Raw genomic sequence first — 22,836 nt, 5'->3', positions numbered from 1 at the left:
ATTAAAAGCCAGGAATCAATTGTACATGTGAATCCCAATAAAAGATGGATTTTTGGGAGATAGTGAGGATCTCCAAGTTCATATTTTTTTTAATCTTGATCCTACTATAATTGGAGTGCTTAAGGGTGGGTTCATCGATGGAACGACATCGTGATTTGGATGGACAATAAATATTGTCGGTCATGAGAATAAAATTCAGTAAATTGAGAACAAACCCTAAAAAAATATTCATTTTCTATGTGTCAAAGGAATTAAAATTATAGGATTCATTAAGTTGGCGCCGATTGAGTAGACTAGCGATCTCCATGTGCATCAATAATTCCTTAAAATCGAGGTGGAATTTAATGAATCTGGAAGCTACACTGCCTGTCTGCTCATCTAATTAATTAATTCGTATGTTGGACGGCGGAATTAAAAATCTCATGTCATGACCACACTGCATCATTATCTAAATCTTAGTAATTAAATAAGTCCCAAGTATCGTATTATTAATATTATCTCTCTGCTGGTAGAAGTGGGAAAAGAAGAAGATGACGAGACCGAGTGAAACGAACCGGAGGTAACTTTAAGTCAGCACCCAGTGGCTAAGCTGCTGTCGAGTTCCAGAAGCATCAGCAAAAAAATGGGTGGATAAAAAAGTATGGCGGTAAGAGCACCTTCCCCTCGAGAAGCATTGATAAATCCATCGGTGGCTCTCCACGATGCGCCACCAATTTGCGTTGCGTACCCGAGACAGAGGCCTGGTGTGGAGAAGGAAGAGAAGCGTAAGTTGTCGAGAATGGGTGCTTCGGATCTCTTCTCTCTTTTGTCTCTTGATCCTTGCAGTTAGCCCGTCGGGTGTTTTGGAGCTCAAAGATTGGATCTTTTTTCGTTTGGAAAGCTTGCTTTGCTTGTGTGCAAAAGTTCGGCCTTTGTTGTGTGTACGGTATTCGTTCGATCTGGTTTCTTTCTGGGTTGATAGCTTCGATCGTTTTTGGTCTTCGTTATCTCTCTACTTTTTCTTGATCCATTCTCGCAACAAAATCTTCCTTCCCCATTAGCTATCAGAGTCGAGCTTTGCTTTTTTTCTTAATTTTCCTTTTACATTTTTTCGGCAGGACCGAAATTTTGAAGGAGTTAAAGCTAAAAATTTGATTTTTCTCACCGGTACTTGGCCCTTTTTTATTTGCATTTATCGTCACAAGTAGAATCTTTGGTCATATCTTAGATTCCCTGTTTCCGATCATCGAATCAGATCGCAATTTTTTTTTATTTCCTCTTCTTTTATTTAGCATATGAAAATTACATCCAACATTCCGGCATCTTCGGTGCCATTTTGATCTGTATGATTAGCTTTCGGCGCCGATCTCCACCTTTAGTGGTTTAATTTGGTTGAGGTAATGGTAAATTGAACGAAAAATCCCTCTTTTTTCAGCATTTCACGTTAGAACCAAATTTCTATGCATGTTCATCCATCGTTGTTGGCTGATTTCATAGGAAATATGTGGGATTTTGAAGGCCGTGCATTTTTCTTGATCTCTGTTAAAAATCTCATCTTTTGATACAAAATCAAATGCTTCTCATCAAGTAAATCTGAATCTGGGGTTTTTCTTTTTCTTCCCTGCTGATCTCACAGATCGAAGCCAGCGGATCCGAAGCCCGTCTCTTTTTGAGTCAAAAGCTTCCATAGGACGAATCTCGACCGCCTCATCTCCCAACCCGACGTCCATGGGGCTCTCGAGTCTGCCGACGCCATCGGAGAGCGTGCTCACCCTGGTGCTCGTCAACACCGCCTTCACGGTCGCCATCCTGAAGGAGCTACTCCGCTCCACCCTCCACCTCCTCCGCTTCCGCGCGCCGCCGCCACCGCCACCGCCGCAGGCGGAGCCGGCTGGGGGCGGGACCGCTGAGCCCACCCTCATCGATCAATTCCGCAGCCGGTCGAGGCCCGTGCGGTTCGGCTCAGCGCTGGGGCGAAGGCGGGCGCCGGCTGAGCGCCCGGCGGACTGCCGGGTCTGCCTCGCCCGGTTCGAGCCGGAGTCCATGGTGAATCGGCTCCCCTGCGGGCACCTCTTCCACAAGGCCTGCCTGGAAACGTGGCTCGACTACCACCACGCCACGTGTCCATTATGTAGGACGCACGTCCTCCCGGGCGAGGAGCCCACCCTCTCCTCCTCCGTCTCCACTTTCTCTTGGCCGTGGTTTTAGGTCGTAGGGCTTGGCCGTGAATGCCACAGAAGGCGTGGGTGTCGCTAGCTACACTTGGATGATCGATCATGCTGCTGATGATGATTGGTGTGGTGACAACGGAGAGTTCTTTTATCTTTTTTTTTTTTTCGTTTTTTTTTTCATTTTTCTTCCTTATAAATATTGAAATGGTGCTGTGTGTACAGCCACTGTTTGATGTAAATTTTATTTTCACGACCAAGTACCAACTGAGCTTTTAAATTAGGAGAATTATTAAAAAACATAACAAAATTGATTATTTTTATTTTTATTTTTATTTGGACGATTGTTAGAAAAACTTTTTTTTTTGAATATTTTTAATGTTCTAAAAATATTTTTTATTTTATTAAATCTAAAATGTTTTTTAATCAATTGTTATAGTGTTTTGGGGGTTGATTTTTAACTTTTAAAAAAAATTATAAAATTAGTTCAAAATCATGGTATAGTATTTTTAAAATATTTAATATTATATTTTTTTGATAAAAAATTTATAAAATACTTTAAATAGTTGACAAGGAAACAAGTTGTGGATTGAGGAAAAAATACATAGTAATTTTTGGAGGATATATTTATGATTTTTAAAATAATAAAAATATAAAAACATTTTCTCGGACAATCATTTTTTGGATTTCTATTTTTTAAAATATCAAATACAGAGAACAATTTCATGGGGTGAGTCCTCATCCTAATGCCAAGTCAAGATAGCTAAGCCAAGATTGATATGTTCATGTATTTATTGCATGACGTTTACTACGATCTGAACCTTCGTCTATCATTTATCAAGATCTTTCAAGGAAACATTATTTGAAATTATGTGAGGGGTTCTGATTAATAAGCAGTTCGAAGAATGGTTTACTATGTAAACTGGTCATCATCTGAAACGAGGGTGCACGAGCAGAATGAACACAGGAACCCCCGACAGGACACAGAACAGTTCATCCGCAGCAGCTCAGGAAAACACTGTTGCCAGCGTTCGTCGGAGGTATCTATCATAAATTAGTGGTTGCACTGTCACATCAGAGACTTTTTTCGGGAAAAGAAAAACAAAAAGCATTTCACAATAATAATCTTTTTTTTTGTCATCCTGTACTTTCCTTTCTGTATACTTCACATAATACCGAATACGTCATTTGAAAGAAAGCATGCTCGTAATTGTATTTATATACAAAGAATACAATCAGTAATGTTAGTGAACAAATACGTCAGGTGAGTTAACATGGCCTGATCCACGGGTCGATGTCAGAAGCTTTCTGTAGAGTAATTCGGATGATGAGGTATCCGGGCTCTCACGAAAAGGTGCTGGTTGGCATTGGTCGGGATCGGGGCTGATCGGTGACTCCTTGGTGCCGAGCGGATCATGCTTCCGTGCCGAGACCTTCACTCTTGATGAGTGGTCGTCCTCCTGTAAAAATAGCCATGGCCGAGTAGTACCCGACCATAGCCCACCCCCCCCCCCCCCGACAAACAAGTTAGTAACGAATGAGATTGCCTTTTCCCTCCCTTTTTTTGTCCTCCTGGTCGGAGGCTGGCCAAGGGTTTTATACCTTGGCGAGAGGGTTGAGGGCATATCAATTTGGCGTCGCCGTTGGTCCCCGAGGGATGGGACGACCCTTCTGATTGGCCACCATGCCAGGGCGTGCAGTGCGACGTCAAACAACACCGCCTCGAGCTCCCGAGACGGGACGTGTGGTATATCTTTTTGGTATGAGATCTCGGGATGAGACGTGTGGAGTGGGGCTCTGACTTAGCATCTGTGTCGGCTATGATGTGTTCAGACTACCAAAATATATCATATCACTTCTCCCCTCCCTCTCCCCTCCCCCCCCCCCCTCCAAGGCGTGTCGTGGGGTCCTTAACGGGCTAGGTGGCATGCTTGAGTTGGAGGGGTGTTGGTTGTTTAGGATGAAAAAACATAATTGACTCATCGTGGGGCGATCAAAGGGGCAACGTCCCATGCCTTGGGCAGGGTTAACTCTACTGGTCGAGCAGTCAGGACCTGTTGCCCTGATCGGTCGAATGACCTGGTTTAGGATCAACGTGGAGCGATTCGTGCGTCGGATCGGGAGGGGCGTCGGGTCGGCCGCGAAGTGTGACTCGGGCGTCAGGTCTTTCGAGATGCAGCTCGGGCATCAGATCGACCGCGAGGTATGACTCGGGCGTTGGGTCATTCGAGATGTGGCTCGGGCATCAGATCGATCGTGAAGTATGAATTGGATGTTGGATCGCTCGAGATGCGGCTCGGGTATCATATCGGCCGTGAGGTATGACTCGGACATTGGATCGCTCAAGATGTGGCTCGAGCATCATATCAGCCATGAGGTATGACTCAGACGTTGGATCGCTCGAGATGCGGCTCAAGCATCAGATCCAGACCTGTGGGTCAAGTGGTTTATGCTTGTGCTCGGGTTCCGGTGCTGGCGAGTCACCTGTCGAGAGTGATCTAGAACGACCCGGGCAGGAGCCTGACCTGTGGGCCGAGAGACTACGCTCGTGCTCAGGTTTCGGTGCCGACAGGTCGCTTGTCGAGAGCGATCTGGAGTGACCCGGGCAGAGTCGACGAGCGAATCGAGTGACTATGCTCGGGCTCGGGCCTTGGTGTCGGCGGGTCGCCTGTCGATAGCGATCTGGAGCGACCCGGATAAGAGCCTGACCTGCGGGCCGAGCGACTATGCTCGTGCTCAGGTTTCGGTGCCGGCGGGTCGCCTATCGAGAGCGACCTAAAGCAACCCGGGCAGAGTCGGTGAGTGAACCGAGTGACTATGCTCGGGCTCGGGCCTTGGTGCCGACGGGTCGCTTGTCGAGAGCGATTTGGAGCGACCCGGGCAAGAGCCTGACCTACGGGCCGAGCGACTACGCTCGTGCTTAGGTTTCGGTGCCGGTGGGTCGCTTGTCGAGAGCGACCTGGAGCGACCCGGGTAGAGTCGGCGAGCGAACCGAGTGACTATGCTCGGGCTCAGGCCTTGGTGCCGGCGGGTCGCTTGTTGAGAGCGATCTGGAGTGACCCGGGCAAGAGCCTGACTTGCGGGCCGAGCAACTATGCTCGTGCTCAGGTTTTGGTGCCGGTGGGTTGCCTATCGAGAGTGACTTGGAGCAACCCGGGCAGAGTCGGCGAGCGAACCGAGTGACTATGCTCGGGCTTGGGCCTTGGTGCTAGCGGGTCGCCTATCGAGAGCGATCTAGAGCGACCCGAGCAAGAGCTTGACCTACGGGCCGTGCGACTACGCTCGTGCTCAGGTTTCGGTGCCAACGGGTCGCCTGTCGAGAGCGACCTAGAGCGACCCAGGTAGAGTCGACGAGCGAACCGAGTGACTATGCTCAGGCTCGGGCCTTGGTGTCGGCGGGTCACTTGTCGAGAGCGATCTGGAGCGACCCAGGCAAGAGCCTGACTTGTGGGCCGAGCGACTATGCTCTTGCTCAGGTTTCGGTGCCGGCGTGTCACCTGTCGAGAGCAACCTAGAGCGACCCGAGCAGAGTCGGTGAGCGAACCGAGTGACTATGCTCGGGCTCGGGCCTTGGAGCCAGCGAGTCACTTGTCAAGAGCGATCTAGAGTGACCCGAGCAAGAGCCTGACCTACGGGCTGAGTAACTATGCTCGTGCTCAGGTTTCGATGCCGGTGTGTCGCTTGTCAAGAGCGATCTGGAATGACCCGGGCAGAGTCGGCGAGCGTGTTGAATCTCGGATTTTGATGATGAAGTCAATTGTCATTTGGTTATCTAATCCATATGTTGAGATAAGTGTGCAGGATTAACTACGATGGCAGTAAGATATGCAGCAGGTGTTGCGCCAAAGTCAAGACCAAGATCACGTTGGGGGTTCGAGAGTTCGACGGAAGTCTGGACGGTCGTCGGAGGTTCTACGGGAACAAATTCGAAAAGTCTAGGGGCTTGCCAAAGAAGCTCATCGGAACTCGCCAAGAGGATCGTCGCAAGTCCAAGAGTTTGCCGGAAGTCCGTCGGAGCATCGCCGAGGGTTCGTTGGATGTTCGCCGAAAGTTCGTCGGAAGCTCGTCGGAAGAAGCGATTGACGCACCGGAACACAAGTTGCAGTATTAATGTCTTAAATGTCATAGTTAGTATGAATATTAACTTAGGAATGGGAGGTGATCCCATTAACTTAATCTGGGGCCAATTGGGCCCTTGACAGACCCAAATTGGGCCAAATGGATTAGCCTATTCGGACCCAGATTTCCTGGCCGGCGGTGCCACCGCCCAGAAGCTTAGTCTCTGAGCGAAGTCAGGCGATGGTAATACCTGAGCTCGGTCTCCTAGCAGTGTTAGGTGGTAGTACTACCCAGTTCTGGCGGTGGTACCGCCAGGACCTTGGAAATCCGGGAGATAACACTTTTGAGCTCAAATTTAAACCAGTTGGGGGCCTATATAAACCCCACCCTTTTCTGCATAAAAGGGCACCAAAAGCTTGCATTTATTCTGAGAATTTGAGAGCTTAAAAGTGTTGTAAAAGGCTAGAATTTGGTTCACGCTGTCGTGCCACGTGGTGGTCTAAGCGAAGCGTCACTTCCGCCTAGCGGGAAACTTTTTATTTTGAACGGCCTTTGGCAGCGGCCCTTGCGCGATGGGATGCTTCTAGCATGGGCGAATCTGGCGGATCTGAGGGGTCATGACGGGTTTTAAATACGGGGACTGTTTCTCTCATTAGGAAACCGCGACCGCCGCCTCATTGTGGATAGCCTGCTTTTTATAAACCCTACCCCAGGTGGTTAAATCACATTTGCCTTCAACCCCCCGTTTCGTGCCTCAGCTCCCTTCTTGCAACTCGGTCGTCCTTCCTGCTTCCATCCTTCGTCCCACGCCCCAGCTTTTTGCTTGCAAACTTGAGGTCGGGATGTCTTCGTCATCGTCCTCGTCGTTGTCTTCATCTCCTTCCTCTTCTCCTCCTCCTTCTCCTTCTTCTTCTCCTTTTGGTGGTTCCCGGGACGAGGTAGTCTGTGTGTCTTTTGGTAGCGCCTCCTCGGAGGCCTCAGGAAGTTCAACCGTGCTCAGGGCTCTCAAGTCATGGCATGACGTGGACTCGGTGGTGACCGAGGTGTTAGGATCAAGAGCACTAAGAGGGGGGGGGGGGGGGGGGGGTGAATTAGTGCAACGGAAAACTTTCGACGATTGCAACTGTGTTTGTACGTTGAAATCCGATTTCGATGTAAAAATCATTTCGTGCAGATAATAACTTTGAAAGCTTACGGAAATGTATTTGAAGTAAAGTAAGGAAGGCAGTTTGTAGTTAATATAAATAACACAAAGGAAATGCAAACCAGATTTTAGAGTGGTTCGGTCAAACGTGACCTACATCCACTTTCGGCTTCCTCCTCCGACGAGGTCACCGACGTCCACTAGAGGCCTTCCTTCAATAGGCGAAGGCCAACCACCCTTTTACAATTTCACTCCTTTTGATGGGTTTAGGAGACAACCCTTCCAAAATTTCTCTCCTCTCTTGAAAGATGAAAACTTGGAAGAAAAGAGGGAGGAGAACTTCTAGCCTTTACAACACTTTTGAGCTCTAAAAATCACAGAGTAAGATTGGATTTTCGATGCCCTTTCATGCAGGAAAGGGTGGGGTATATATAGGCCCCAAACTTGTTTGAATTTGGAGCTCAAAAGTTTCTTTTCTCGGATTTTCGGGGTCCTGGCGGTACTACCTCCTAACTGGGGTGGTACAACCGCATGGCAGCTCAGAGACTGAGCCTCTGGGCGATGCCATCGCCTGACAGGGGCGGTACCACCGCCCAGTCTCTCTCGAAGATTGAGCCCAGGCACTGCCATCGCCTGACTAGGGCAGTTGCACCGCCTAGTCTCGCTCGGAGACTGAGCCCAGGCGATGCCATCACTTGACCTGGGTGGTTGCACCACCCAACTTTCCTAGGAGACAATCTCCTGGGCAGTGCCACCGCCTGGCAGGAATTCTGGTCCGAATGGGTTGATCCATTTGGCCCAATTTGGGTCTATCAAGGGCCCACTTGCCCTCAGATTAAGTTAATGGGATCACCTCCCATTCCTAACTTAATCTACATGCTAACTATGATATTTCTTAAGACATTTATTGCAACTTGCTCCGGTGTGTCAATCGCTTCTTCCGGTGAGCTTCCAGCGAACATCCGATGAACCTTCGGCGATGCTCCAGCGGACTTCCGGCAAACTCCTGGACTTGCGACGATCCACTTGGCGAGTTCCGACGAGCTTCTTTGGCACGCTCCTGGACTTCTTGGATTTGTTCCCGCAGAACCTCCGATGACCGTTCGGACTTCCGTCGAACTCTCGAACCCCCAACGTGATCATGGTCTTGACTCCGGTGCAACTCCTGCTGGATGTCTTTCTTCCATCGTAGTTAATCCTGCACACTTATCTCAACATATGGATTAGATAGCAAATGACAATTGACTTCATCATCAAAATCTGAGATTCAACAATCTCCCCCTTTTTGATGATGACAATCAATTGATAATAGAGTTAACCTTAACTCCCCCTATCTATATACCATACTTGAGATAAGTTATACTTGAGATAATAGCTTTTGAATTCAAGAGACATATTGATAAGTTAAGATCGTTTAACCTTATCAATGCTCCCATCATGATTCCTATCATGATGTATCTGAAAATAATGTCAAGGCTTGACATCCATTTTCAGGTTTTACATTTCAAATATGAAAGATAGCAATGTAGCAATTCATCATATGGTAAGATATCAACATAGCATTTCAAATGTTTAGCAATCATAGCATTTCATCACATATCAATTTGTAGAATTGCGATGTATGCTCTAGATATCTTAACAGTGTGAAAATATGGCAATAACATAGCGCAAATATGGCATAGTGCAAATATGGCAATCATAGCAATTCTATCACCAATTTATCATATATTTCGATGCAAGATTTTGATACCTTAACATAATTCAAATTCAAATATGGTATTTATAGCATCAATTTATATAGCATTAAATTCAAATATGACACTTATAGCATCAATTCATATATTTCTCATTCAAATATGACACTCAGCATCAATTCATATATTTCTCCCCCTTTATCATCAACAAAAAGGAGAACGATATTAACCAATTTTAACTAAGTTTATGTCATTTTTCAATAATGAGTGAAAGGATACCAGTTATACAAACATCTCAAGGAAAACATGACATGGAGATGATTTTCATTGCTTCTTCCTCTTTATTAGTTATTATCTTTTTGTATGAAGGAGGAAAGCCATTTAAGAGCTTACTCGAATGAAGTTAAAATTGATAAGTTATTAAAGCACACTTCATTTTTACAAGAATCAAGATATGTGTGTGAATCAAATCCTTGCACGTCAAACTATTTCTCAAAAGATATAAGAAGGAATCATCAAATCCATTTCTCGAAAGATATTTTTCACATGATAAGTCTATGAGAGATGCATTTTCTAGTTGATTCCATATGTCAAAAATCAATGATATGAATCCAAAACTCGATATGACATATGTTTATTAAGTCCGAAAGAGAATAATGTATCAAGAAAATCCGATTGTTAGGATCAAGAAGATCCAAAAATAAAATTTAACACTTTCATGCATTTGGACGAGGTTTTGCTATAGATTTTCAAATTCAATCATGAAGATAAAACATGCTTATTATCATGAAAATTTTTTGTATCCAAAACACATAATTTCCAACATGTAATTAAGGCATGTAATTGTGTAAAATCATCATGGTAATTAAGTGATTTGATCATTAAATAAAAAAAATCTAAAAAATAATCTTAACAAGTTTATGCATTCGGACATATTAACATTTCTAATTCTCTTCTAATGAAATCAAATTGTTCTTCACTTAGAGGTTTTGTAAAAATATCAGCTAGTTGATGCTTAGTATCAATGAACTCTATGATTACATCATGATTAGTGACATGATCTCGTATAAAGTGATGTCTAATATCAATATGTTTTGTTCTTGAGTGTTGAATGAGATTCTTTGTTAAACATATTGCACTTGTGTTATCACATTTAATGAGAATATTTTTAAGATGGACTTTATAGTCTTCTAAGGTATTTTTCATCCACACAACTTGTGCACAACATGCACTAGCTCCAATATACTCAGCTTCGGTTGTAGCTAGTGCAACCGAGTTTTGTTTCTTAGATGACTAGGAAACAAGGGAATGTCCCAAAAATTGACATGTTCCTGATGTGCTTTTTCTATCTTGTCTACACCTAGCAAAATCCGCATAAGCATAAGCAATTAACTCAAAATTCTCAGATTTTGGATACCATAATCCTAGATTTGTGGTACCTTTAAGATATCTAAGTATTCTTTTAACCACTTTGAGATGAGATATCTTAGGGTTCGATTCAAACCTAGCACAAAGTCCAACACTGAACATGATATCTGGTCTAGTTACAGTGAGGTAAAGTAAACTTCCTATCATACCCCTATAAGTTTTTTAATCGAAGCTTTCTCCACCTTCATCAACTTCTAACTTAGTGGAGGTGCTTATAGGAGTGTTAATAGCTTTTGAGCTATCCATATTAAATCTTTTCAGCAGATCTAAAGCATATTTAGTTTGACTAATAAAGATGTCATAGCTTATTCGCTTAATTTGTAAGCCTAAAAAAACGGTTAATTCTCCCATCAAACTCATTTCAAATTCGAGACTCATGGTTTTAGCAAAAGATTCACAAAGAGATTCATTCGTAGAACCGAAGATAATATCATCAACATAAATCTGAACAATTAGAAAATTATTTTCAAAATTCTTGATAAACAATGTAGTATCGACCTTGCCTTTTGTGAAATTATTTTTAATAAGAAAAGTACTAAGGCTATCATACCAAGCCCTTTGGGCTTGTTTTAAACCATAGAGTGCTTTAGTTAATTTAAATACATGATTAGGGAGGCTATTATTTTCAAATCCGGGAGGTTGTTCAACATAAACTTCTTCAGAAATAAAACCATTAAGAAAAGTGCTTTTAACATCCATTTGAAACAACTTAAAATTATTATTACTAGCATAGGCAATGAGCATTCTTATGGCTTCTAATCTAGCCACAGGAGCGAAGGTTTCTTCGTAATCGATACCTTCTTCTTGGTTGAAACATTTAGCCATTAATCTAGCCTTGTTTCTAACCACGATACCATACTCATCTTGCTTGTTTCTAAAGACCCATTTAGTACCAATAACTAAATGATCATTTGGCCTAGGAACAAGCTTCCACACCTCATTTCTCTCAAATTGATTTAACTCATCTTGCATTGCGATAATCTATGAATCATCTTTCATGGCTTCGTCAATACATTTAGGTTCAATTTAGGAGAGAAAAGCAGCATTGGCACAAAAATTTTTAAGAGAAGAACGTGTTTGAACCCCCTTAGATGTGTCTCCTAAGATTAGCTCCTTAGGATGAGCATCTACATACTTCCAATCCTTGGGTAAGGATGTTTCGGAAGTGGATATATCCAAGTTGCTAGTTGGAGAAGGGGTTTCATTTAAATTCAAAGAATCCAAATTAACATCATCATCAAAATCATTTTTCTTGATTTCAGAAATCTCATTGAAAACAACATGAATGGATTCTTCTATAATTAAAGTTCTTTTATTGAAGATACGAAAAGCTTTAGAAGTCGAAGAATAACCAAGAAAAATTCCTTCATCGGATTTAGCATCAAATTTTCCTAAGGCATCTTTTTCATTCAAGATAAAACACTTACACCCAAAAACTTTAAAATATGAAACATTGGGTTTTTTATTGTTCCACAACTCATAGGTAGTTTTGGTGAGTAAGGGTCTTACTAGAACTCTATTCAAAATATAGCATGTAGTGTTTACGGCTTCGGCCCAAAAATATTTGGGTAGGCTATGTTCATTCAACATGGTTCTTGCCATTTCTTGTAAATTTCTATTCTTTCTTTCTACTACTCCATTTTGTTGAGGATTTCTTGGAGTAGAGAAGTTATGGTTGTATCCATTAGATTCACAAAATTCTTGGAAATCACGGTTTTGAAATTTACCACCGTGATCACTTCGAATTGATGAAATCATAAAACCCTTTTCATTTTGAACAAGTTAACAAAACTTGGTGAAATATCTAAAGCATTCATTTTTGTGTTTCAAGAAATAAGTCCATGTGTATCTACTATAGTTATCTACAATAACGAAGGCGTATTAGCTACCTCCTAGGCTTGATATAGAGATTGGTCCGAACAAATCCATATGGATTAATTGTAAGGGCCTAGAGGTGCTTATTTGATTCTTAGATTTGAAACTACCCTAAATTTGTTTTCCTAATTGACAAGCATCACACACATTATCTTTGATAAACTTGATATGAGGAATTTCTCGTACAAGTTCTTTGGATGATATTTGAGTGATTGGTTTCATGCTAGCATGACCTAATCTCCTATGCCAAAGCCAAGCATCTTCATTCAAAACCGAGAAACACATTTCATTGCAAAGATCATTGATGTCAATGGTGTACACATTATTCTGTTTTAAAGCAATCATAGATATGTTTTTGTGTGGTTTTTCAATAATGCAAGCATTAGATTCGAATTTAACGATATATCCTTTATCACATAATTGACTAATGCTCAAGAGGTTATGTTTTAAACCATCAACTAACAAAACATCTTCAATAAAGAAGTTGGATTTGTTACCTATGGTTCCTTTGCCAATGATTTTACCCTTGTTGTTATCTCCGAAGGTGACATAGCCTTCGTCTATGCTAGTGAGCTTAGAGAATTAAGATGGATCTCCGGTCATATGCCTTGTGTAGGGAAAATATTTGGGGGCGACATTGCTAGTTATAGGTGCCCAGCAAGCCAATCACATGAGTGATGGCACGTGTGACTTGATACAGAATCTTTTTGCTTATTATATTTTAACGTATATCACTTTATAACTATTGCATAAATGCATACATATATTGTGATGTCCTTGGATTTGTGCAATGGGAATCGGATCGTAATGAGATCACGATAGTGAGATCGATTCACCTTTAAACACATATCCTAAATAATCTCGGTCATAGGTTACTCGAGAGGGATATCGTGATAACCAGACAGACTGGTGTGCTATATACCCGTCCATATGATGGATGCAGCTGGTCTCATAGCTGCTTGTGTAGGGACACTAGGGATACAGTACAAGTGCTCATTGGAGAATGAGTTCACTGATTGATCCGCTTACGGAATGCTGGATGGTTGATGATGCCTTATTATCAGACAACGATTCCGTAGTCCTAGTGGTGTATCTGGTCCTTAGACTTGAGACACCAAGGATGTCCTGTATGAGTGCTCCACTCTTTGATACCAGACTTATAGGTTTGGCTGTCCCAGATCTAGTACAGCTGGTCATAGGGAGTAGTAGTCGACCTTACGAGGGCTATTTAGTGTCGATAGAGGATCATCCACTCTCGACGTCATGAGAGGAATATCCCATGTGTTCTTGCTCAGACAAATCCCTGGCCAGGGTCATTCGGGTTGAGGGAGAAAGAGTTCTCCGGGAGAATCAGATTAGAGCGAGACTCGAGAAGAAACCATATGGGTCTGACAACACCATGCTCGATATACGGTCTCTAGGATATTAGATAGATGAGGGACTATAGGTACACGGTAACTGAGGACAGATAGGTCCAATGGATTGGATTCCCCTGTATCGTCTGGGGACTACGGCGTAGTGGCCTAGTACGTTCGTAGTCGATGAGTCGAGTGAATTATTACAGAGATAATAATTCATTGAGTTAGAAGGAGTTCTGACAGGTATGACTCACGGCCAGCTCGATATTGGGCCTAGAGGGTCACACACATATGGTAGGCATTGCGATGAGTAGAGGTTCGAATATGAGATATCCGACGGAGCCCTTGTCTTATTGGATGTAGATTCAATACCCACTAGGGGAGGACCCATTATTGCTTGCCTTTCCTATTCTCCTCTCCCTCTCCACCTCAGAGTAGGCCTGGAGTTTTGAGGAGCGTCGTCGCAACCCTACTGTGTGGATCACCGCTAGAAAGGAGGACGCTTGACCTCCTTCACCCTCTCCTAAGGATCTGCAAGGAAACAGGGATATACGATCTCCCTAGGTAACACAATCTACTCTATACACAGTTTCATGTTTCGCGGATTTTTGCGTACCAATCTTCGCACGATGACGAATATCTCTTTGGGAATCGGGGATTTTGATTTCTTGTTCTTCCGCTGCGCATGTGATGTCGCCCCCAAAGATTTCCCAACAGACATCACATGCGCAGCGGAAGAACAAGAAAACAAAATCCCCGATTTCATAAGAGATATTCATCGTCGTGCGAATATTGGTGTGCAAAATCCGTAAAACTGAAAAAATCTGTGTATAAAATAGATTGTGTTACCTAGGGAGATCGTATATCCCTGTTCCCTTACAGATCCTTAGGAGAGGGTGAAGGAGGTCAAGCGTCCTCCTCTCTAGCGGTGATCCACACAGTAGGGCTACGACGACGCTCCTCAAAACACCAGGCCTACTCTGATATAGAGAGGGGAAGGAGAATAGGAGATGCAAGCAAAGACTCTAGCCTATGAGGCTCTGGATCCCTCTTATTTATAGAGGTCCCCTATCAAACCCTAATGGATCCTTGCCTATTGGGTATTGGATCTGCATCTAATAACTCAAGCCTTTTATATTAGTGGATCTCTATCCAATAATCTCTCATGGGCTCTTATTAGATCTCGTCCATGGGATCCAATAATTCAAGGGCTTATTGGATATCTAATTAGACAAGGGCTCCGTCAGATATCTCATATCCGAACCTCTACTCATCGCAATGCCTACCATATGTGTGTGACCCTCTAGGCCCAATATCAAGCTGGCCGTGAGTCATACCTATCAGAACTCCTTCTAACTCAGTGAATTATTATCTCTGTAATAATTCATTTGACTCATCGACTACGGACGTACTAGGCCACTATGCCGTAGTCCCCAGACGATATAGGGGAATCCAATCCATTGGACCTATCTGTCCTCAGTTGCCGTGTACCTATAGTCCCTCATCCATCTAATATCCCAAAGACCGTATATCGAGCATGGTGCTGTTAGACTCATACGGTTTCTACTCGAGTCTCGCTCTAATCGGATTCTCCCAGAGAACTCTTTTTCTCTCAACCCGAATGACCCTGGCTAGAGATTTGTTTGAGCAAGAACACATGGGATATTCCTCTCATGACGCCAAGAGTGAATGATCCTCTATTGACACTTAATAGCCCTTGTAAGATCGACTACCACTCCCAATGACCAGCTGTACTAGATCTGGGACAGCCAAACCTATAAGTCTGGTATCAAAGAGTGGAGCACTCATACAGGACATCCTTGGTGTCTCAAGTCTAAGGACCAGATATACCACTAGGACTATGGAATCGCTGTTTGACAATAAGGCATCATCAACCATCCAGCATTCTGTAAGCGGATCAATCAGTGAACTCATTCTCTAATGAGCACCTGTACTGTATCCCTAGTATCCCTACACGAGCAGCTATGAGACCCGCTGCATCCATCATATGGATAGGTATACAACATACCAATCTGTCCAATTATCACGATGTCCCTCTTGGGTAACCTATGACCGGGATTATTTAGGATATATGTTTAAAGGTGAATCGATCTCATTTTCGTGATCTCATCACGATCCGATTCCTATTGCACAAATCCAAGGACATCACAATATATATATGCATATATGCAATAGTTATAAAGTGATATATGCCAAAATATAATAAGCAAAAAAGATTCTGTATCAAGTCACACGTGCCATCACTCACGTGATTGGCTTGCTGGGCACCTATGACTAGCAATCTCCTACTTGACCTAAAGCCAATCACCTATGTGTCTGATCCCCATCAGACCCCTATGACGCTCAAAGACAATCTGAGACAACGGCTTTGTCAGTGGATCTGCTATGTTATCTTCGGATGTAACTCTTTCCACTGCTACATCTCTACGGGTTACGATCTCTCTGATAAGGTGGAACCTCCTCAGAACATGCTTAGATTTCTGATGAGACCTAGGTTCCTTCGCTTGAGCAATCGCCCTGTTGTTGTCGCAATATAAGGAGATCTACTCCTCACTACCCAACACGACTCCCAAATCTATGATAAACTTCTTCAACCAGACTCCCTCCTTTGTTGCATCTGATGCAACAATGTACTCCGCCTCTGTGGTCGAGTCAGTAGTAGTATCTTACTTGGAACTCTTCCAGCACACTACTCCTCCATTCAAGGTGTACACGTACCCTGAATTTGATTTACTATCATCGACATCAGATTGAAAACTTGAGTTTGTGTAGCCTTCAACCTTAAGGCTACTACCTCCATATATTAGTAAAAGACCCTTAGTCCTTCTCAAGTACTTAAGGATACACTTTACTGCTTTCTTGTGCTCCAAGCCTAGATCTGCCTGATACCTGCTCGTGACACTCAGAGCGTAAGCTATATCAGGCCTAGTACATAGCATGACATATATGATAGACCCTATTATTGAGGCATAAGGTATCATATCCATGTTCGCCCTTTCTTCTGGAGTCTTTGGGGACATATTCGTAGAAAGCGATATCCCATGTCTCATCGGTATGAGACATTTCTTGGAATTTTCCATGCCAAACCTTTTGACAATGGTTTCTATGTACCTGGACTAGGATAAGCCAAGTATCCTCTTGGATCTATCTCTATAGATTCTAATCCCCAAGATATATGATGCTTACCCTAAGTCCTTCATGGAGAAGTATCTAGATAACCAATCCTTTACTGTGGATAGATAGCATTCTTACGTCATTCCCAATAATCAGGATGTCATTCACATATAACACCAAAAAGGTGATAGTGCTCCCACTTACCTTCCTGTACACACAAGGCTCATCTTCATTCTTAACGAAGTCATAATATCTGATTGCCTCATCAAATCTTATGTTCCAACTTCGGGAAGCTTGCTTTAGTCCATAAATGGATCTAAGCAACCTACACACCTTATCTGGGCAGTTCTTGGATATGAATCCCTCAGGTTGCATCATATACACCTCCTTCTCGAGGTTCCCATTGAGGAATGCGGTTTTCACATCCATCTGCCAGATCTCATAATCATAGTGTGCTGCAATAGCCTATGATGGATTTTAGTATTGCTACGGGTGAGAAGGTTTCGTCATAGTCAACACCTTGCCTTTGACGATACCCCTTAGCCACTAGCCTTGCTTTATAGGTCTTTACCTTTCCATCTACTCCGATCTTTTTCTTAAAGATCCACTAGCAACCGATGGGTACAATACCTTCGGGCACATCAACTAGGTTCCAAACCTTGTTGGAGTACATAGAATCAATCTCAAAATTCATGGCTTCTTGCCACTTCCCGGAGTCTATACTCATAATAGCCTCCTCGTAGGTCTGAGGATCAACATCCTCAATATCCTCTCCTCTAATATGTCCCACATATCTCTCAGGAGGATGGGATACTCTATCAGACCTACGTAAGGTTGAAACTTGTGTATTAGGTACCTGAATAGACTCGGGCTGTAGAGTGGTGCTTGAGCTTGGTTCTCCAACCTCGCTCAACTCTATCATTCTCCCACTATCTCCGCCAAGAATGTGTTCATTCTCAAGGAACACTGCTCTCTTAGCTACAAAGACCTTTTGGTCCTCGAGATGATAGAAATAATACCCACAAGTTTCCTTGGGGTATCCCACAAATTTGCATCGCTTTGTACCTGATTCTAAGTTATCGAGGTTGTGTCTTTTAACATGGGCAGGGCAGCCCCAAATTATAACAACCTTAAGATCATGCTTCTTCCCTTTCCATATCTCATATGGTGTAGACACTACCGATTTAGTTGGAACTCTGTTCAGAAGGTATGCTGCGGTTTCTAGGGTATATCCCCAGAATGAGATGGGTAAGTCAGCGAAACTCATCATGGACTGTACCATGTCTAATAGCGTACGATTTCTCCTTTCAGAGACTCCATTGAGCTGAGGTGTATAAGGAGGTGTCCATTGGGATACTATCCCATGGTCCTTGAGGAACTGAGTAAACTCTGTACTTAAGTACTCACCTCCTCGATTTGATCGAAGAGTTTTGATACTCTTTCTAGTCTAGTTCTCCACCTCATTCTTATGCTCTCTGAATTTCTCAAAGGCCTCGAACTTGTACTTCATTAAGTATACATATCCATACCTTGAGAAATCATCAGTAAAGGTAATGAAGTAGGAGTAACCACCAATGACATGAGTTGACATGGGTCCACACACATCACTATGTATGAGTTCTAACAGCTCAGTGGCTCTCTCTCTAGTTCCACTAAATGGAGAGTTGGTAAGTTTTCCACGAAGGCAAGGCTCGCAAGTTGCATATGACACATAGTCGAATGGATCTAGATATCCATCATTTAGCAACTTTTAAATCCTTCTTTCATAGATGTGACCTAGCCTATAATGTCACAAGTATACACTGTTCATCTCATCTCGTTTCCTCTAGGACATATTTACATTCATAATATGTGGAGTAGTGTCTAATATAAATAAACCATTATGCAATGTTCCTTTTATGATGATCATATCATCTAATAATATCGAACAACCATTGTTCTCAAAAACTAATTTATATCCACTAATTGTCAAACATGAAATGGAGATAATGTTTTTGATAATAGAAGGAATAAAATAACATGCATCTAATGTAATAAAAACTTTACCAAGCAAATGTAGGGCGACCTCACCAACAGCTATTACAGCAACTTTTGCTCCATTACTCATCTTGAGGTCCATCTTGCCTCTCTCTAGTCTCCTAAGCCTTGCCAGAACCTGCAACGAATTGTATATTTGATAAGCACTACCGATATCCAATACCCCTGTGTTATCATAAGAGTCTGACAAATGGAGACTGATCATGAATGTACCTGAAGCTTCATTAAGCTTTTGTTTCACCCTTTCTACAAGGTACTCTTTGCAGTTCCTCTTCCAATGCCCATCTTTACCACAGTGGAAGCACTGGCCTTTGTCCTTTGTTGGGTCTTTCTTAGCAACCTTTGCTTTACTTGGTCTGCCCTTGCCCTTTCCCTTCTTAAGGGACCTTTCTGCTTTTCTTTTCTTTCTAGTCTCACCAGTGTAGAGAACTGGCTTCTCTTTCTTAATAGTACTCTCTACCTCCCTAAACATATTGAGGAGCTCTGGGAGAGTCACCTCAAGCTTGTTTATATTAAAATTTATTATAAACTGTGAAAAGGAATCTGGTAGGGATTGAAGCACAATGTCCATACATAAGTTATCCTCTAGGACCATTCCTAGACCTGTGAGTTTCTCTATCCACTCAATCATCTTTAGGACATGTTTCTGAACCAGTGTCCCCTCAGTCATCCTAACGCGGAAGAGGCTATTGGATATCTCATATCGCTGAGTCCTTCCCTATTCCTCAAACAATTTGTGAACATATAGGAGAATAGATCTGGCATCTATCTTTTTATGTTGTCTCTGTAACTCAGGAGTCATAGAGCCCAACATATAGCACTGAGCAAGAGTGGAGTCATCAATGTACTTCACGTAGTGAGCGATCTCATCCTCGCTTGCCCTTTCTTCGGGCGCAGACATTATTGTATCAAGGACGTACACAATTTTCTCTGCTGTGAGAACAATTCTCAAGTTACGGAGCTAATCCGTATAATTTGGACCAGTGAGTCGGTTGACATCAAGTATGCCACGTAAGGGATTTGAAAGCGACATTTTATGAAAATAAAGATGTAGTAGAAATGAATAATATGCAGATTTTGCAAGAAATATACTATCAAGATATGAACTTCTATCTTAATATGCTCCCACTATTTTACTAACGAGTCACGCGACACTCTCAGCATGTGAAATGAAAGTCTCCGGCAGACTTCTAGTGGGGATCATGATCCAATCAGTGTCTTAGTGTAACCTCGAGGGACTCGACCAATCACACTAAGCCTAAAAGGTAGGCAACTCTTATTGATCACAACTCCTTGTGATTCCCGTCCTATTCAGCCTCTGAATCACCATGGTCTCGAGAGACTCGACCAACCATGATGCTCGGTTAAGTCAACACCTTCGTTACAAGATGAGTCTGATTTGATGATATACCCTTGAGGGACTCGACCAAGCATACCATGTCCTCAGGTCACCGGTGACATCTCTATGTCGTAAGTAAGATAGCGAATCGCGATATAGGTGAGTCTCGAGGGACTCGACCAACTCAATCTAAACCGGGAATCGATTCCTACTTATAATGATGGAAGGCCACGTGGGTCAATCTAATTGCCTCACGTTTACCGACTTAATATTATTGAGAGGGATGTTTCTATGATTTGGTCTCCTAATATGACATGTCACATATATACATATTTAATATATATCTACATCGCATGCAAATATATATATATATGACATATATATATATATATATATGACATATATACATATTTAATATATATATATATATATATATATATATATATATATATATATATATATATATATATATATGACATATATACATATTTAATATATATATATATGTCGTAAGTAAGATAGCGAATCGCGATATAGGTGAGTCTCGAGGGACTCGACCAACTCAACCTACACCAGGAATCGGTTCCTACTTATAACGATGGAAGGCCACGTGGGTCAATCTAATTTCCTCACGTTTACCGACTTAATATTATTGAGAGGGATGTTTCTATGATTTGGTCTCATAATATGACATGTCACATATATACATATTTAATATATGCAAATATATATATATATATATATATATATATATATATATATATATATATATATATATATATATATATATATATATATATATATATATATAGTATGTGTATAAGTAATCACACAAGATGATCATGGACCACAACCTAATGTGATTAGGCCCGAGCCAGTAGGCCTAATCACTAACATCAAGATCTATGTGTGCAACGGTGCATCTCCATGCCCTGTGATCGTCCATCTCGTCCTCGTCGGTTCCGTCGACATCTCGATGCATCTTCATGCATCGCGATTGTCCATCTCGTGGGTCCCACTATCACATCCATGCTCCCGCTGTGCCTCCTCATGTGATTATAACTTAATCATAGGCACGCAGACTCGAAAATAAACGAGAAATATAATGGAGGCTCGTAGACCCCAATAATAATAATCACAAGTACACACATCATACGGTCCATAATCATCCGTCCACACATCATACATCACATGTATAAATAATCATCATCATGTAGGATTACTAGATAATAAAAAAATAATAATAATCAATTAAACTTTTTAATTAATTAGTATTTTATTAAATCAGGGACATATAGGGAATTTCTTAATTCATAGGGGAATTTTCATAATTTAGACAAAAGAAAGAAACTGGAATTTCTCAAATTTCGAGGGGCAAAATTATCTTTTGCTTAGAAAACCCTAATGCCCTCATCCTCCCTTGCTGCTGTTGCTGCTGCCGCCACCTCCGCCACCCTGCCGGCGGCGGGCTATGCGACGGAGGGCGGGGTCGTTGCCCTCGCCTATAGGCGGCACGCCCATTGGTGGTGCTACACCTACAGCTAGGCGCCCGCAGGTGGTGCTGCCTCGTCGGGCGGCCGCTCCTGCTGGGTTTTTGCCCGCGGGAGCAACGGCCACAAGCGCCGCTGTCCTACGGCGCGTCACCACGCGAGAGCAGTGGCCGCAGGCGCCGCTGCCCTTGCGGCTGCTGTTGAAGGCTGCCTGTCTGCACGTAGATGGTAGTGCTGCCATCCGCGAGGGCAGCGAGGGCAGCAACAGTTGCTGTCCTTTTCCGCTTTTGCGTCAACGATTTTGACGTCAAAAGCTTCTCCAAAACACAACACACACAGTTTAAAACCAATCTATCGCACGAACAACCTGGCTCTGATGCCATTGTTGGGAAAATCTTTGGGGTCACATGCACAGCAGAAGAACAAGAAAACAAAATCCCCGATTCCCAAAGAGATGTTCGTTGTCGTGCGAAGATTGGTGTGCAAAATCCGCGAAACTGAAAAACTGCGTATAGAATAGATTGTGTTATCTAGGGAGATCGTATATCCCTATTTCCTTGCAGATCCTTAGGAGAGGGTGAAGGAGGTCAAGCGTCCTCCTCTCTAGCGGTGATCCACACAGTAGGGCTGCGACGACACTCCTCAAAACTCTAGGCCTACTCTGAGGTGGAGAGGGGAAGGGGAATAAAAGAGGCAAGCAAAGGCTCTAGCCTATGAGGCTCTGAATCCCTCCTATTTATAGAGGTCCCCTATCAAACCCTAATGGATCCTCGCCTAATGGGTATTTGATCTACATCCAATAACCCAAGCCTTTTAGATTAGTGGATCTCTATCCAATAATCTCTCATGGGCTCTTATTGGTTCTCATCCATGGGATCCAATAATTCAGGGGCTTATTGGATATCCAATAAGATAAGGGCTCCGTCGGATATCTCATATCCGAACCTCTACTCATCGCAATGCCTCCCATATGTGTGTGACCCTCTAGGCCCAATATCGAGCTAGCCATGAGTCATACCTGTCAGAACTCCTTCTAACTCAGTGAATTATTATCTCTGTAATAATTCACTTGACTCATCGACTACGGACGTACTAGGCCACTACGCCATAGTCCCTAGATGATACAAGGG

At 42.8% G+C, this 22,836-nt stretch overlaps 1 protein-coding gene across 1 annotated transcript; it reads left to right on the top strand.

Annotated features, from left to right (window-relative positions):
- The first annotated feature begins 604 nt into the window (after positions 1-604).
- On the top strand, positions 605-2,427 carry LOC135593357 (probable E3 ubiquitin-protein ligase XERICO). Its single transcript, XM_065083334.1, has 2 exons — positions 605-764; positions 1,616-2,427. The coding sequence occupies exons 1-2, from the start codon at positions 641-643 to the stop codon at positions 2,185-2,187; spliced, it is 696 nt and encodes a 231-aa protein (XP_064939406.1). The 5' UTR covers positions 605-640; the 3' UTR covers positions 2,188-2,427.
- Positions 2,428-22,836: the final 20,409 nt, after the last annotated feature.

Source organism: Musa acuminata, chromosome BXJ1-9, assembly GCF_036884655.1.
Source record: "Musa acuminata AAA Group cultivar baxijiao chromosome BXJ1-9, Cavendish_Baxijiao_AAA, whole genome shotgun sequence".
In the NCBI taxonomy this organism is placed as follows: domain Eukaryota; kingdom Viridiplantae; phylum Streptophyta; class Magnoliopsida; order Zingiberales; family Musaceae; genus Musa; species Musa acuminata.
Note: the sequence above shows the minus strand (reverse complement) of the source record. Positions and strands in the feature narration are given on the sequence as shown.